The sequence below is a fragment of the Oryza sativa genome, chromosome 7 (genome assembly GCF_034140825.1).
Source record: "Oryza sativa Japonica Group chromosome 7, ASM3414082v1".
Classification (NCBI taxonomy): Eukaryota; Viridiplantae; Streptophyta; class Magnoliopsida; order Poales; family Poaceae; genus Oryza; species Oryza sativa.
In genome coordinates this window covers 1,393,910-1,410,522 of record NC_089041.1, presented here as the reverse complement: position 1 = coordinate 1,410,522, position 16,613 = coordinate 1,393,910, and the positions used below count along the sequence as shown (strand labels likewise).

Here is a 16,613-nt window from a genome sequence, read left to right as displayed (position 1 = left end):
GAGAAATAGGGTTCCAACGGAAGCGCAAAGAGGCGAGATCGATTGGCTGTTGCGGCCTCCCGCCGACCATAATCGCGGGGAGGAGGCATGATTTTCCGCCTGGAAGGGGAAGGGCCTCCGTTGTACAGTGAGTATAACTTCAAAATTTCGTTCGTCCATTAATCTGCAGGGTTAGCATGCACTGATTGATGTTGGTAGATAGATACAAAGGAATAAGGCGTTTGTTATGCAAAAAAGATGTTATTTTTCCCTGTAGGATGATTATCCTGACATTGTTCTCGAGTAGGCTAGAACATGAGAGTAATACAGCTAATTAGGATTGCAATGCAGGTCCTGATGATGGTAAATTCACCGCTGAGGTACACCATGGTGGTTTTTTTGTTGGTCAAAGTAGCAACAGGGCATATGTAGATCAAACAATAAATTGGATTGACCACTGTGAAGCAGGAACATGGGATATTGTTTGTTTGGATGAATTTTTAGCTATGCTTGGGTATGATATGACTCCAGATTTTAAGGCTTATTGGTTGCTCCCTGGAAGGACTCTTGAAGATGGCCTTAGGGTTATATCTACTAGGGCTGACTTTGAAGTGATGAAATCAGTTGTGCACAAGGTTAAGAATTTTATTATCTACTTTGATCAGGGTGACACAATTGCAGGTGTAGATTGGGATGATGTAGTAGCTAATCCTATTAGTGAATTGCCTAGGGTGCTTAGTCCTAGGAAGATGCCAACTGCTGATAGGAAGGTGCCAAACAAACAAGATGACAGTGACAGTGATGGTAGCTTAGAAGATGACACAGATTTTGTGGACAGTGACTATGATATATCAGATGCAGATGATGACTTGTATGTTGACAATGTTGATATGGGTGTTGAAGACTTATCTGACTGCAAGGCAAAGTCTTGGAAGAAAGCTAAGGGCAGTCAGTTGAAGAGGAAAGAAATAGTAGTTAGAAATTCTGATGGGGAGGAAGTTTCCACTGATGATGAAGATTTGCAGCTCCCAGATTCAGATGATGAAGGTGAAGTGAGATTAAAGTTCAAGGCTTTCATGGCAGAGGATGTTAAGAACCCAGTTTTTAAGGTTGGCATGGTGTTTCCTTCAGTAGAAGTACTTAAAAAGGCCATAACAGAGTACAGTTTGAAGGCTAGAGTGGACATCAAGATACCTAGGAATGAGCAAAAAAGACTTAGGGCCCACTGTGTTGAGGGTTGCCCATGGAACTTATATGCATCATTTGATAGCAGGTCCAAGTCAATGATGGTGAAGACATATCTTGGGGAGCATAAATGTCAGAAGGAATGGGTGCTGAAAAGGTGTACTGCTAAATGGCTATCTGAGAAGTACATTGAAACTTTTAGAGCAAATGATAAGATGACACTTGGAGGGTTTGCAAAGTTAGTCCAATTAGAATGGAATCTGACTCCATCTAGAAGCAAGCTAGCCAGGGCAAGGAGATTGGCCTTCAAGGCCATATATGGTGATGAGATTCAACAATATAATTAGTTGTGGAACTATGGGGCTGAGCTAAGAAGGTCTAATCCAGGCAGTTGCTTCTTTTTGAACCTGGTAGACAGTTGTTTCAGCACATATTACATGTCCTTTGATGCATGTAAGAGAGGGTTTCTGAGTGGATGTAGGCCTTTGATATGTTTGGATGGTTGCCACATCAAGACTAAATTTGGTGGACAAATCCTAACAGCAGTAGGCATTGACCCTAATGATTGCATATATCCAATTGCAATAGCTGTGGTTGAGAAAGAGTCATTGAGGTCTTGGACATGGTTTCTATATACCCTAAAGGAAGACCTGGGCATTGACAATACCTACCCATGGACAATAATGACTGATAAGCAAAAGGTATACTTGTTCTTTATTTTTGTCTTATAAGTTTTGTTCTTATAATCTGACATATTTCAAATTCCATGTTTGTTTTTACATGATACAGGGTCTTATACCAGCTGTCCAACAGATTTTCCCTGATTCAGAACATAGATTTTGTGTTAGACATCTGTACTCCAATTTTCAGGTACATTTCAAAGGTGAGAATCTGAAAAACCAGTTATGGGCATGTGCTAGATCAAGTTCAGAGGTTGAGTGGAATGCCAACATGAAATGAAATCTCTTAATCAGGATGCATATGAGTGGCTTCAAAAGATGCCTCCTAAAACTTGGGTCAGAGCTTATTTCAGTGAATTCCCTAAGTGTGATATCTTGTTGAACAATAATTGTGAAGTATTCAACAAGTACATCTTAGAAGCTAGGGAATTGCCAATCCTGAGTATGTTTGAAAAGATCAAAAGCCAAGTAATGAGTAGGCATTACAGTAAGCAGAAAGAAGTGGCAGAGCAATGGCATGGGCCTATATGCCCCAAGATCAGGAAGAAAGTACTGAAAAATGCAGATATGGCAAACACATGTTATGTTTTGCCAGCCGGGAAAGGGATTTTTCAGGTGGAAGATAGGAATTTCAAGTACATTGTTGACCTTAGTGCTAAACATTTTGACTGCAGGAGATGGGATCTAACAGGCATCCCTTGTAACCATGCTATCTCATGCTTAAGGAGTGAGAGAATTAGTGCCGAGTCAGTTCTTCCACCCTGCTATAGTTTAGAAGCATTCTCCAGAGCATATGCATTTAACATTTGGCCCTGCAATGATATGACTAAGTGGGCTCAGGTGAATGGGCCAGAAGTGAAGCCTCCAATATATGAGAAAAAGGTTGGCAGACCACATAAGTCTAGGAGGAAAGCACCACATGAGGTACAGGGAAAAAATGGGCCTAAAATGTCCAAGCATGGTGTGGAGATGCACTGCTCTTACTGCAAAGAGCCTGGACATAACAAGAAAGGGTGCCCACTGAGAAAGGCTGGACTCAAACCCAAACTGAAGACAAGTAGGACCCCAGCTGCAAGTTCTACAGAAGAGTTGCATGAATCTGAGCAAGAACCAGTAGAGGTAATGAAACAATACTCTATCTTATCACTCTATTATCAGTACCCTATTAATTATAACTCTATCTTAATTACCTTTGTAAACTTGTAGGTGCTGACCCAATCTCAGTCTGCATATGACCAATTACTATCACAAGTTCCTAATCCTATGGTTGCACAGATGTTTGAGGAATCATCACAAGTGAGTCAAATGGAAACTACACATGGTCCTCTCCCAGATAACCAGTACATTCTTTCAAACCAGCCAGCTGTAGTATCTACCCCTATGACCACAGCAACAAAAGAGGGAAAATCTAGGGCCAACAAAAGGAAGTGTACAACTGAAGGAGTTTCAGGAGTTGCTGCTACTACTTCAAAGAACAGAGCTCCCAGGAAGAAAGCTACTGCTACAAACAAGTGATATGTGTTAGACCATATGTTTGATGGTCCTTTAGTGTTAGTAGTACTTTGTTATGCAAAAATTTCAACCTTGTATGGATTTCATGGGCATGCTTGCTTGATTTTGTGCTGCCAAACTTGTGGCTATTTTGTGATAGAACATGGGATTTTTGTGATGCCAGACATGTGTTCACTAAATGTAGTACTGGAAATACTACTAAATGCCAGAAATTTGGTATTGTGATGAATATGCGAAATTACTGCCTGTAATGCATGATGCATGTTTGCTATTTCCATATGACAGTTTTACAGGACATTTCATATGCTAGAACAAAATAACAGTTGTCTGCTGAAAAAAATTAGAGATGTCGATTTTCAGAACAAAATCTCAGATTTCAGCTTCACATAATAGCATTTAGCATACATTTTCCATACATGGTTCAGATTCAGCATACACAAAAGGTCACTCAAGTGCCTTATTTCAGCTGACACAAAACACACCAGCACCAATACATCCATATCCATCAAACTTTGGTATCTACCTAAGAAGCAATAGTGCAAATATGACTACTACAAAACCAACAATAACTGACAACATAGATCTTCTACTCTCTTCTAACATCTTGATTCTATAGGCCATTTTAGTAACTGAGCCACATTCCTCTTTTTGTCCCCTGCTCTTTGCTTCATAGACATTGCGTTCAGTGACAAGTCCATCAATCATAGCTCTTGAGTTGGCAAGGGATGCTCTAATTTCAGAGTTCTCTGTCTTCACTTCACGAACAGTGCTGACTAAATCATTCAAAACCTGCTTCAAATACGACGTTGTCCCTGGTTCATACCACTGCCGTAATTTGCATCCACCATTCTGCACATTCAAAATGAATAAACCAACTGACTTCAACAAAGTACTCTCCAGGTACCGAATGGGAGATGGAAAGGTTTTACCTTGCCTGGATATTTCTGTCGCCCACCGTGTTGTGCTCCAACTGGAGCTCGAGCCTGCCATCGCCTTCAACCCAGCCGCTCCGCCGCCGAAGCCCGCCGAGACCTGCTCCGCCAAAGAACCCTGCCACGACATACTCCGTCGCCGAACCCTGCCGAGACCTGCTCCGCCGACGAACCTGCCGCAACCTGCTCCGCCGCCGAAACTTGCCCTCAATCGCAACCCTAGTCGGCGCTTAGATTTTGGGCGCTTCAGGGAAGAAGAAGCAGTGGTGGAAACCAAATGAGAAAAAGAGAGGGGCCTGGATGAAAAACGACAAGGCGTGGGCGGTGTGTCACGCACGGTGTGGTCCAGCTCAGCTGTGCACGTGGCATGCCACGTCGGCGCGACCGCGGTCAAATGGCATTTTGGACCGGCGATGGTACATTTAGCAAGTTTAGTGGTCTAATTACACGATTTGCAAGTTAATGGACCTGGATGACATCCGCCCTCAAGTTTAAGGGCCGCTACTGTATTTTACTCTAGTTTTTTTAATCCTAACTACTCCTACTAATGTAACTAAAGTTAATTATAAGTGGTCAATTAATTGTAGCAAACTAGCCATATATGCATGGATCCACACTTCTTTAGTCTTGGCACACATACTTACGTTACCTTCCTCATACTTTCTTTAGCAACTTGATGTTTAATTTTCTGGCCTACATATCCATGTCACATTATCTAGAAAAAAGCATATGTCTGGGATTACCTCCGTCCCAAAATAAAAATATTTATAGACTAGTCTAACATTTTTAACTTTAACTATTAATAAAATAATAAAAAAATACATCATTTAAAATTGATGTTACTAGATTTATCATTAAACGAACTATCATAATATACAACTCTTTTTAGATATTATTAATCAAAATAGCATATCGAAAACTATGTCGAAATAAAAAATAGTTATATTTTGGGACGGAGGAAGTAGCTAGCAAAGCATATCCTTTTTACACACGAGTGTGTCCACTAGGAAAAAAAATCAGGCAACTTGTGTGCGTACAGGTGATGACGCTCTCTCTCGTGGCACGATCTTCTGGTGAGGGGGATAACTCTCGCTTTGATCGAGTGCGACGTTTGCGATGTGGCTACCAACCAGAACAAATCCAGGACGCCGTGCAATCGCTACACCACAAACGATGTCGTACCAACCGTGACGCGCGGTTGATGATCCCTACAATGCAAACGAGAGAACACTGCAAGAACAAGATAAGATGCAATCTAAATATTGCGAATAGGGAATTAAGCACAAAGGAATAGTTGCGATTGAAGTGGTAGATCTAATCGACCCGGCAAATCAACACACTAACTATTGGGGGCTCTGAATCTATAGTCGCCGACTAATCGAGCAAGGACTAGAGACAAGGTGAATGGCACTTGGCAAAATTCAACTAAACAAAACCCAATTGTTTTTGAGGATGTACAAAGTTATTTATAGAGGAAAATAAAGCTAGGGTTAAGTGCTAATTCGTGGAGGTGGATGGGTAGTCAAGCCAAGCTTCTTGACCATCTCTTCACTTGCTAAATTGTTGCAACTCCCGCTATCAATAATCATTTTGACGGTATGGTCTTTCACAAGAACTTTGCTTTGGAACAAATTGTGACATTGGTTTTGCTCTTCACACTTCTCTTTAGCACTAAGTGCTAGCTTGACAATTAGGCTAGGATACTGATCTAGCGACTCTGGATGCAAATGGACTTCCTCGATGTCATCATTATCTTGTCCTCCTGCGTGGTCAGTGGCAGCTAAAGCATATTCATCATCACAATCACTAGTAGAAGTATACTCACCATCATCATTCACAAATAGAGCTCGCCGATTTGGACAGTCACGTGCAATGTGTCCAATGCCATGGCACTTATGACATGTAATATCACGGGTACGTCCAGTGGAAGCTACTGAAGTTGCACTCTTGGCTGGAGTCTGAACTGAAGCGTTTTTGCTTTTTTCTTGAGCATTGGATGGCGTAGAAGTAGGTGAACGAACGGCAGTAGTAGCTTGACGTGGTGTTGACTGTCGTGTGGAAGTAGCACCTGCAAAAGAACTTCTATGCTTGTTGCGTCCCTGCACTTCTCTTTCAGCTTTGCATGCAAAATGGAATAATCTATTCATGGTATTGTATTCTTTATATTCAAGAATATCCCGAATCTCTCTATTAAGACTTCCATAGAACCTAGAAATTCTAGCATCCTCAGTTTCTTGCAAATCACATCGTGACAAAGCAATCATCATCTCTTGATAGTATGTTTCTACAGAATTGGAACATTGTCTTAAAAGTTGCAGTTTATTTAACATGTCACGAGCATAGTAAGAAGGAACAAATCTAGACCTCATTGTACGTTTCATATCATCCCATGTTCTAGGTCTAAGTCCTCTACCACATATATTATTCCACCATAGAGATGCAAAGGAGGTAAATTCACTACTGGCAGCTTTAACTTTCTTATTATCAGGAAAATCATAGCAAGAGAATTTTTGCTCAACAGCTAACTCCCAATCTAGATAAACAGAAGGCTCAAACTTACCATCAAAAGAAGGCATAGTAAATTTTACCTTAGATAAAGGATCATCTTTGTCCCTAACTCGACGTTGTCTTCTATTTCCAACACTCTCGTCTTCCTCCACATCATCAGCAACAGATTGCTCTTCGTCTTCATCGTCATATCTTTGGTGTCGATGAGCAGTGGCACCTGCACCTTCTTCACCTGCAGCCTCAAGTAAACCAATGCGTCGCACAATATTTTCATGTTCAATAATCATATTCTGAATGTTTTCAGTTAATTGTTTATGTGATTGATTCATTTTCTCAATTTGATCCACTACTTTCACCAGGCTTTCACTTAAGGTTTTTAAATGTTTATCTGTGCTTTCCTTGTATGATTTACTATTACGCATCAACTCTTCATACCAATTTTCCATACCCTTCAGTTTATGCGCTAGATTCTCCAGTGTTGGTTCGTCGGAACTTGTACCTGACATCGTTAGCAAGCAAAAGAAACTCACAAGAAAGTGTCAGTTCCTAACAATCTATATATATGTGGAGCTTTTGAAGGCACTCAACACTCAAGCATATACCAAATTCTTATAATATTCTCAAAGAATGCAAAACAGGTCAATCACCGTGGCTGGTTCGTGGCACAATGACACGCTTGATGAGTGGAGCAATTGCAAGGCCGGACCTGTAAAGGTTAGGAGTATGTGGATCTTGGTAGGCTTAACTATATCACAAGGAATAGCAAAAATCAAACAGATTTGCGAAATTGAATAATAGTCCAAAGTACTAGTCAAAATTGCTGGCGTAGCCTAGACTCAATCCTAGCTTAAGCAAGCAAATGATCACACTCGGACAATCCACAACTCGCTATAGTAAGCAACTCTCTCCAAGATTCCAACAAAAAAAATTCCACTCTTTCTTTTTCTGATTTTTTTTCTCTTTTTTTCTGTTTTTTCTTTGGTGCGGCTCTTTTTTTCTTTTTTTTTCTTTTTTTTTTTTGCACCTTCTGCCTTTTCTTTATTTCTTTTTTTTTTGGCAAGCGGTATCTACCAAATGGAATAGCTGGTAAATAAGATTACAAAGGACTCAAGCCTAGAAGAAAAAAAAATCAAATGACCAAAGACCAACCAACCAGGTGCTTGTGCGTGTGAATGTGTAGTTACAGAGAAAACTACGTACCTCCTATTTGGGTGGTGCCAGGAATATGGAAACCGATCCTTGGCACATGCACTTCGGATAGACACAGAAACTAACTAGGAAATAACCAAGATTAGTCCCTGATTTGAGGCGCTATTTATTTGGTAACCACGTACCGCGATTCCATGCATGCATGCACTGGAAAGAAATCTCACCCAACAGAAACTCTGGATTTTTTTTCTCTCAAACCGATCTACTGCTCAACCGAGACGACGACGACCAAATGCAAAGCTCAAAACTCAGACTGAGCTACGACTAAAACCAGCACTTTCGACACGACAATGGACCAAAACTCAAGAACACAATACTGAATGAAATTTGAAAGGCTCAAACTAAAGTTTGGTGATGGAAAAAAATATTGCGGCTGTATGGTAGACGATGGGAAAAAAATTACAAAACTAAAATCCTCACCAAGCAACTGAAGCTCTGATACCAACTGATGACGCTCTCTCTCGTGGCCCGATCTTCTGGTGAGGGGGATAACTCTCGCTTTGATCGAGTGCGACGTTTGCGATGTGGCTACCAACCAGAACAAATCCAGGACGCCGTGCAATCGCTACACCACAAACGATGTCGTACCAACCGTGACGCGCGGTTGATGATCCCTGCAATGCAAACGAGAGAACACTGCAAGAACAAGATAAGATGCAATCTAAATATTGCAAATAGGGAATTAAGCACAAAGGAATAGTTGCGATTGAAGTGGTAGATCTAATCGACCCGGCAAATCAACACACCAACTATTGGGGGCTCTGAATCTATAGTCGCCGACTAATCGAGCGAGGACTAGAGACAAGGTGAATGGCACTTGGCAAAATTCAACTAAACAAAACCCAATTGTTTTTGAGGATATACAAAGTTATTTATAGAGGAAAATAAAGCTAGGGTTAAGTGCTAATTTGTGGAGGTGGAGGGAGACACTTCCGGGATGGGCCTAGTCTATTACAAGGCCCAAGGCCCAAGTTCGGTTTCAGCAACAGCACTGTCTTATTTTGGTGATTCCCGTTGACTCGAGATGAATTTGGACATGAGACCGGATGCGTTTGAAAGGTAGCGAGATAAGATTTCCACGAAGTCCAAGATCACCCAAATCGGAGATAGCATGAAGGCGCTAGGTCCGTTTGAAGTCAGTGCTGTCTCCGGAGGCCGAACTGGTCTTGGACTTGAAATTATTATTGGAGCGTGTGAAGTTACGAGCGTATCCGACGAAGTGATGTCCTCATCAACAGGTGGTGTTTACATACTACACCTCCGATTTTAATAAAAGAGTAGAATATTACTGCTACTTTGATCACTCAATTACTTAACTCTGGTAAAGAAAACGTAACCTATTTTCGGCAGCATTTATTTGAATCGATCAACTGTACTACCAAGGGCCTATAAAAATTAAGGATTTGCATGGGGTACGAATTTCATGACCCCGCGTACAAGTTAATTTTCACATACGGCTCTTTCGAGAAATCATCCATCAAAATAAGTTCTAGTTGCCCAAAAAAATATTTTGTATTTTAATAGGCATAGAGTATTGTTCTTTGGGAAGCGCTAAAAGTTTCCAGCATCTGACACATCCTTTCCTAGCTGATCGACTCCATCCCACTCCTGTTTTTACACATTTTGGCGAGGCGTATATAAATCGGACACCCGTTTTTTTAAAAAAATCGGGGTTGTTCCACCAAATAGATCGGAATTGTTTCACTACGTTGATTGAAAATGGTCCAATCGTTTAAAAAGCTTAAATACAACCAAATCACCTCATAAAACATTTTGCTACAGCGCATGAAACAACGGTTTTTGAAGCTATTTCACCGCATATAAAAATAATGTTTCAGCAAATAGCGAAAGGATGTTTCAATTCTCTGCAACATTTGATCTATACATAGTGTAACAATACGAATATACTTGTTGAAACATTATTGGTGAAAAAAAAATGAAACGGATTCCTGTTAATAGAGTGTTTCCGTAATATGTGGCAGATTTATTGCAACAGTGCGTGTGGTGGGGCGCGTGGTGGACGGAGGCGCGGTGCCCCATTTTTTTCGGCGCGGAGGCGCGGGCACCCGATTTGAAGAATTTTCAGACATTCTGGGTAAGAGAATTTGGTCTGTAGTAACAAGTTTTGCCACGCATATTATCCACTTTCCCATGAGTGCTTTGTTCATGACTTTCTGGTCTTATCACCTCTTCAGCTCTTCTCCCATTTCTTTCTCTTAATAATTAGGGACCAGTCCGCCGTATCAACGTTTACCGTTTCTTCTTTGCCATGTGCTTAATTAAGTCCATGGCTCGATCGAGAGCCAGCCCGTCTATAAATACTGCCGAAATTGCATGTATTAATCATCACCTCTACTAGCTAGCTATAGCTCTAGTTCTACTCTAATTGCGCAGTCGATCGAACGTACACTGCCAATCAAATCAACTGCGAGCTTGCAATGGAGAGAGGAGCGAGCTTTGCAGTGGTGATGGCGGCCATGGCGGTGGTTCTGGCCACCACATCGACGGCGCAGGCCCAGACCACGGCGACCGACATCGTCAACATCCACAACGCCGCCCGGAGCGCCGTCGGCGTCCCGGCGCTGTCGTGGGACGACAACCTGGCGGCGTACGCGCAGGGCTACGCGAACCAGCGCGCCGGCGACTGCGCGCTGCGGCACTCCGATCGCAACAACTATCAGTACGGCGAGAACCTGTCGTGGAACCCCTCCGTGCAGGCGTGGACGGCGGCGAGCTCCGTCGACCAGTGGGTGGCGGAGAAGGGCTCCTACGACTACGCCAGCAACAGCTGCGTCGGCGGCGCCATGTGCGGCCACTACACGCAGGTCGTGTGGCGCGACACCACCGCCGTCGGATGCGCCGCCGTCGCCTGCAACGCCAACCGAGGCGTCTTCTTCATCTGCACCTACTTCCCCGCCGGCAACGTCCAAAACCAGAGGCCGTACTAGCTACCGTATACGTATACGTATACGTACGTACGTAACGTATATGCTATGGAATATATTTTGCTACTACTCTAGTATATATTGTACGTATAAATCTTTCTGCTCTCAGTAGATATATATGCGCATATATGTACGAACTACTATGTATGTTCGTATGTATATATGTACGCACATCGATCTGCATGCGTATGCATGATCAGTGTGTTGGATGCAATAAGTACGTCATGATGCAGACGTATTGAGTATCTACAAATACAGATATATATGTATCCGGTGTGTATTTTTATTACAAATTACTCCCTCCGTATTTTAATGTATGACGCCATTGATTTTTCAACCAACGTTTGACTATTCGTTTTATTCAAAATTTTTATCCAAATATAAAATATTTATGCCATGCTTAAAGAATATTTGGTGATGAATCAAGTCACAATAAAATAAATGATAATTACATAATTGTTTCGAATAAGACGAATAGTCTAATGTTAGACAAAAAGTCAACGGCGTCATACATTAAAATATGGAGGTAGTAATAAATAAAGAGCTGTCTGATTTTAGTCACCTGATCCTGCATATATTTGTCGATTTTATTATCGCCAGGTGTTTATCAAAATCGAAGTTTGATTAAGTTTACAGAAATATATAGTAATATTTTCAACAGAAAACAAATATATTATTAAAATATATTTAATGTTATATTTAATAAAACCAATTTAGTGTTTTAGATATTGATAATTTTTTACATAAATTTGTGGTCGAACTTTAAAAAATATTCTATCTTTGATCACTATTTTTTTCATAAAAAATAAAGTTACACGTGCACTGGCTAGTAGCTATATATATAGGTGGGTGCATCCATTGGAATATGGGTAACCATGCTTTCCTGCCGTGTTTTCTTCCTTTCTACCCTGTGACGTTCATCAGCAACAAGTACATGCCCGGATCGACTTAATTTGATCCACTTGATTATTTTGATTAGTAATCGATTTCCCACTGACCAATTCTTACACGTATGTCTAACTAGGTCAGACATCATAGCATGTCGATATTAATTTATCAAATTGCGGAGAAATATTAATAACTTTGTCTCTTATAGGAATATGTCCCCAGCTTGTTGCTTAACTAAATGTCAATCCAAATAATAATCATATATTTTGTTGAAAAATAATTAACAATATAGATCAATATCTAGTATCACTTCACAAACTTTCAAACAAACAAATTGAACTCTAAATAGTACGTACGTACTAGTAGTTATTTTTCAAGGTATATGGTAATGTCAAGAAGTAAATTAGTAATGAGCACTCTAATATTTTACCCCTCGGCCATATAGCTAAAGCTATTTTTTTCTTAGCTACAAAATTAGGTTTTCCCTTACTTTGCATACACTATGAGCTTCCTTGATGCTTTTATTGGGATCGATTTACATGGACACCCTATAGTTTTTTTTTCACCACTTTTCTTTTTTTTTCACCATATAGTTTTTTTAAGTTTATATACCTAAAGTTTATACTTATAGGGTTTACACATCTTTTATAGGTCAAAAGTTTATATACCGATTCAAATTTGAATTTAAATTTAAATACATTTAAAGATGAACTTGAATCTGATATATAAACTTTTGACTTACAAATTTTAGGTCAACAAACTTTAAGTATGTAAACTTTAGATGTGTAAACTTAATAGGTATAAACTTCGGGGGTATAAACTTAGTAAAACAGAAAAGTAAAGTGGTGCCAAAAAAAAAATACCGCGTAGGGCAGAGGAACCGATCGCCCCAAGCAATCAATCGTGCCATAGGAGTTTCGCACCCTATCCTCACGGGCTTCAAGTCTAGCCTGATGAAGGCATTAGATGGGCCTCATCGCCAGCCCATCTATGTAGGCTTGAAATATTAGCTCATACATGCATGTTTGTGGGCTGTAATTCGTTGGACCAGATGAAGCCTATTCAAACTTAGCCCCAATTGGTAGTTTCCCACCATAGGTCAGCCCAGATGTTCAATTCTTTTTGGTAGAGCTTAAAATTGTGAGAATTAACAGATTTGTTCTCAGTTCATGAGAATATGAAAAAGTTAGTTTTCCAAATTTTTGTTATAGTTCATTTTCTGAATTATATATCTACTACAAATTCTTATAATGTGAATGACAATCTAAATTGTTTAGGGAGAGTTAAAGATTCTGAGAGAAGTTGCAGCTGCTAAAAGCTTTTCCCAAATAGACACCTAGGGCCTGTTTGGGGGAGCTTCCAGCTGCTGCAGCTTTTCCCAGAATCAGAAACTCCCCCCCAAACAGTATAGCTTTTGGTACAGATTCTGAGAAGCTATAGTTGCATGGTAGAGCTCCAACTTCTAAATTTAACTCCAGTAGTTGGGTCTGAAGTGGAGTTGTGGAGCTGACTAAACACAGCTCCACATCTCTAGTTCATTTTATGAGAGCGCTCCACCCAGCTTCGCTGCTATTAGGTGGAGCTGAAACTGTTTGGCTGAGCTCCAGTTTTAGGAGAGGTGGAGCTGGTGATGGAACTATGCCAAATAGGCCCAGAATTCAGAAAATGAACAAGAAATTAGAAGCTGGGAAACCAACTTTTACAGATCCTCAAAAGTTGTCTACTAACCAGCTGCTTCTAAGAATCAATTCTTAATTAGTTTCCCCTGGACAGGCCACTAGGACTGTTCCACCACAGCACCACCCAGTCTCTGATTGTATGGTCGTCCTTTCAAATTACATGCAGACAATGGAATTAATTTTCTCATTTATTTTCTTCTTTTATTCGAACGACAACGTACATATATATATAATAAGATCCCCGTAATTATTATTTCGCACATTTATATCATACTCCATACATAGTTAAAGTAAATACTGTATTAATAACTTATTAAGCAGAGAGAGTGAGGCCACGCTCGAAGGGGCGCTCTCCCTGGAAGTTGCCGGCGGGGTTGTAGTTGCAGGTGATGAAGACGCCGCCGTTGTCGCAGTCCACGCGGGCGCAGCCGATCGCCGTCGTGCGGCTCCACATCACCTGCGTGTAGTGGAGGCACGAGTCCCACGACCCCAGGCAGCTGTTGCTGTCGTAGTCGTACAGATCCTTCTCCCCCACCCAGCTGTTGACGGCGTCCGCTGCCGTCCACTCGCTGCCGGAGCCTCCGAAGAGGTTCTCGCCGTAGCCGGCCTTCTCCCAGCTGCCGGAGTGGATGAGCGCGCAGTCGCCGGCGCGCTCCGCCGCGTAGTTCTCCGCGTACGCCGCCACGGCGTCGTCCCAGACCACCTCGCCGACGCCCTCCACGCGTCGCGCCGCGTTGTGGAGGTCCACGAAGTCCTGCGGCGAGTTCTGCGCCACCGCCGGCGTGGTCGCCATGGCCAGAACGACGGCAATGGCTGCCGCAAGTGCTACTCCCGATATCTTTGGTGTCTCCATATGCAACACTACTACACAATTTGCTCTCTTAATCGATTCCGATTGTGTGTGTGTTCGTTGAATGCTGATGCGATATTACTCGCGATCGATCAAGGTATATATTTATAGCCAGATGAGCTCCCAAGATGTCAGCAAAATAAATCGATTATTAATCCTACAATTTGCATGGCAACTTGGCAAGTAGCCATGATGCTTGGCTCTGCTCGGCGAGAGCGGATTAATTAGGATAAAATAAAACTCTCCTGGCCTCACTCTCATTTCTTTTTATTAATTGATTAATTGTTAATGATTTTGTGTTTGGTACATGCATGAATGCATGCGACGTGTTCTTTTTCTTTTCTCCTATTTTTTTTGGGGGTTGCCGTCGTTGAATCGTAGTCATTGGAGGACGCAGCACGTTGCTCATGTGCTCGACGGCTAAGGCGATTATATCGATCCGACGAGGCATGTCTTATCTTTGATTGGTGGACTAGTTCCTTAATTGATTGATCAACTGATCAGTTTGGCATATAGGCTGTATTATTAGTATTTTATATACATACAATATTATTTGGTGCAACTTGTTGTGAAGATATATATAATTTCAGTGTTTCAACAACTAAATTTTAAATATTTAATCAGTTGTAAATGATGATTTTTATGCCATCAGAAAACCCAACCTTAATTTAGTTTATGGAACAAACCACAATGGTTACTGAATAACATTTCTACATTTAGAAACAAAGTCCACCTAAGCATTCGTGATCGGATCAAGGGATCCATCCAAATCATGTGGGGTATGGGTCAATATTTGGTGGGAAATTTCTCCATCTCCATGCTGTCTGAAAGAATTCTATAAGGCCAAGTAGCCAACTTTAAATAATTCATGCATACCAGCAGGTGCAGAGTTTTTCGATTCCTAGTGGGTGTGGGTCACCCTAGGAAAGAAAAACGAAAGATCAATATTCAAGAACGGAAGAGATATGTCAGCAAATTAAGCACATCCTCGTTGCGTGTTTGCTAAGCCTTCATTATTCCAAACAACCACTAGGATCAATATAATAAGAGTAAATTGCATATTGGACCACCTTTCCTCAGTATTTTTTTATAATATATATTAAACCTAGCCTTTACTTCAATCACAGCTACAACCTCTTATTATATGGTTCTTGACACAAAGTCCAAATAGAATAGAATGAAATTTTAGTACGGCCTACCATCCGCAGACCGATGGTCAGACAGAAAGGGTAAACCAAATCCTAGAAGACATGCTACGTGCGTGTGCCCTGGATTTCGAAGGCACTTGGGATCGTTGTTTGCCGTATGCTGAGTTCTCATACAACAACAGCTATCAGGCCAGCATTCAGATGTCGCCGAACGAGGCAATGTTCGGAAGAAAGTGCCGCACTCCCTTATGCTGGAATGAGGTGGGCGAAGCGCTGATATTCGGTCCTGACATACTCAAGTCAGCAGAAGAACAAGTTAAGCTGATACGAGAACGTTTGAAGACAGCACAGAACCGTCAGAAGAATTACGCTGACAATCGAAGGCATGACCTTGAGTTCGAAAAAGGAGATCATGTATACCTGCGGGTATCACCCCTCCGTGGTATGAGGAGGTTTGGGATGTCCGGCAAGTTAGCACCCCGCTACATCGGCCCCTACCTCATAACCGCCAGACGTGGCGAAGTGGCTTATCAGCTTGAGTTACCTGAAGGTCTCGCAGATGTGCACAACGTGTTCCACGTATCCCAGCTAAAGAAATGTCTTCGAGTTCCAGAAGAGCAAGTCCCCCTGGGTAATATCGAGCTGGAAAAGAATCTGACGTACAAGGAAAGACCGATCAAGGTTCTTGAAGAGGCAAAACGTCAGACTCGAAGGAAGACCATCAAGTTCTACAAGGTCCAATGGAGCAATCATTCTGAAGATGAGGCAACCTGGGAGCGAGAAGATCTTCTCCGCGCCGAGTTCCCGGAGCTGCTCCCTTAGGTGCTGAATCTCGGGGTCGAGATTCTTGTTAGGGGAGTTGGTCTGTAGCGCCCGTTCCGTCGTGGCGCCTAGCGGGAAAATTATCTCCTAAAAACCCTAATTGCGAAAGTTGTTTCTTTGATTGTTGTCTAGTGCCCGTGCCATCTCATGATCTCAATCCCCGCTCTATCGTCGAGTTCAATTCCGAATCCAATCCCTCCAAATCAAATTCCTCCGTAAAAGTCCATTTTGCCTCCCCCAGGGTCGATGGGCCGATTTTCCCTCGGCCCATCTTCC

The 16,613-nt window shown here is 41.7% G+C and overlaps 4 protein-coding genes across 4 annotated transcripts; 3 read left to right on the top strand and 1 right to left on the bottom strand.

Annotated features, from left to right (window-relative positions):
* Positions 1 to 500: 500 nt before the first annotated feature.
* Positions 501 to 1,511, top strand: LOC136357283 (uncharacterized). The gene has a single exon (XM_066312326.1). The coding sequence runs from the start codon at positions 501 to 503 to the stop codon at positions 1,509 to 1,511; it is 1,011 nt and encodes a 336-aa protein (XP_066168423.1).
* Positions 1,512 to 2,315: 804 nt separating this feature from the next.
* Positions 2,316 to 3,359, top strand: LOC136357282 (uncharacterized). Its single transcript, XM_066312325.1, has 2 exons — positions 2,316 to 2,963; positions 3,051 to 3,359. Exons 1-2 carry the CDS (start codon positions 2,316 to 2,318, stop codon positions 3,357 to 3,359), a joined length of 957 nt encoding a protein of 318 aa, XP_066168422.1.
* A 6,972-nt stretch (positions 3,360 to 10,331) lies between these two features.
* On the top strand, positions 10,332 to 11,291 carry LOC107278129 (pathogenesis-related protein PRB1-3). The gene has a single exon (XM_015790118.3). The coding sequence runs from the start codon at positions 10,444 to 10,446 to the stop codon at positions 10,951 to 10,953; it is 510 nt and encodes a 169-aa protein (XP_015645604.1). The 5' UTR covers positions 10,332 to 10,443; the 3' UTR covers positions 10,954 to 11,291.
* Positions 11,292 to 13,687: 2,396 nt separating this feature from the next.
* Positions 13,688 to 14,624, bottom strand: LOC107277316 (pathogenesis-related protein 1). The gene has a single exon (XM_015789183.3). It carries the CDS (start codon positions 14,368 to 14,370, stop codon positions 13,831 to 13,833), a length of 540 nt encoding a protein of 179 aa, XP_015644669.1. The 5' UTR covers positions 14,371 to 14,624; the 3' UTR covers positions 13,688 to 13,830.
* Positions 14,625 to 16,613: the final 1,989 nt, after the last annotated feature.

Excerpts from the sequence above, each read along its gene's own strand:
- LOC107277316 (XM_015789183.3), bottom strand. The coding sequence starts at position 14,370 with ATGGAGACACCAAAGATATCGGGAGTAGCACTTGCGGCAGCCATTGCC.
- LOC136357283 (XM_066312326.1), top strand. The coding sequence starts at position 501 with ATGACTCCAGATTTTAAGGCTTATTGGTTGCTCCCTGGAAGGACTCTT.
- LOC107278129 (XM_015790118.3), top strand. The coding sequence starts at position 10,444 with ATGGAGAGAGGAGCGAGCTTTGCAGTGGTGATGGCGGCCATGGCGGTG.
- LOC136357282 (XM_066312325.1), top strand. The coding sequence starts at position 2,316 with ATGAGTAGGCATTACAGTAAGCAGAAAGAAGTGGCAGAGCAATGGCAT. Across the intron at positions 2,964-3,050 it reads CTGAGCAAGAACCAGTAGAG|GTGCTGACCCAATCTCAGTC; the intron begins GTAATGAAACAA and ends GTAAACTTGTAG.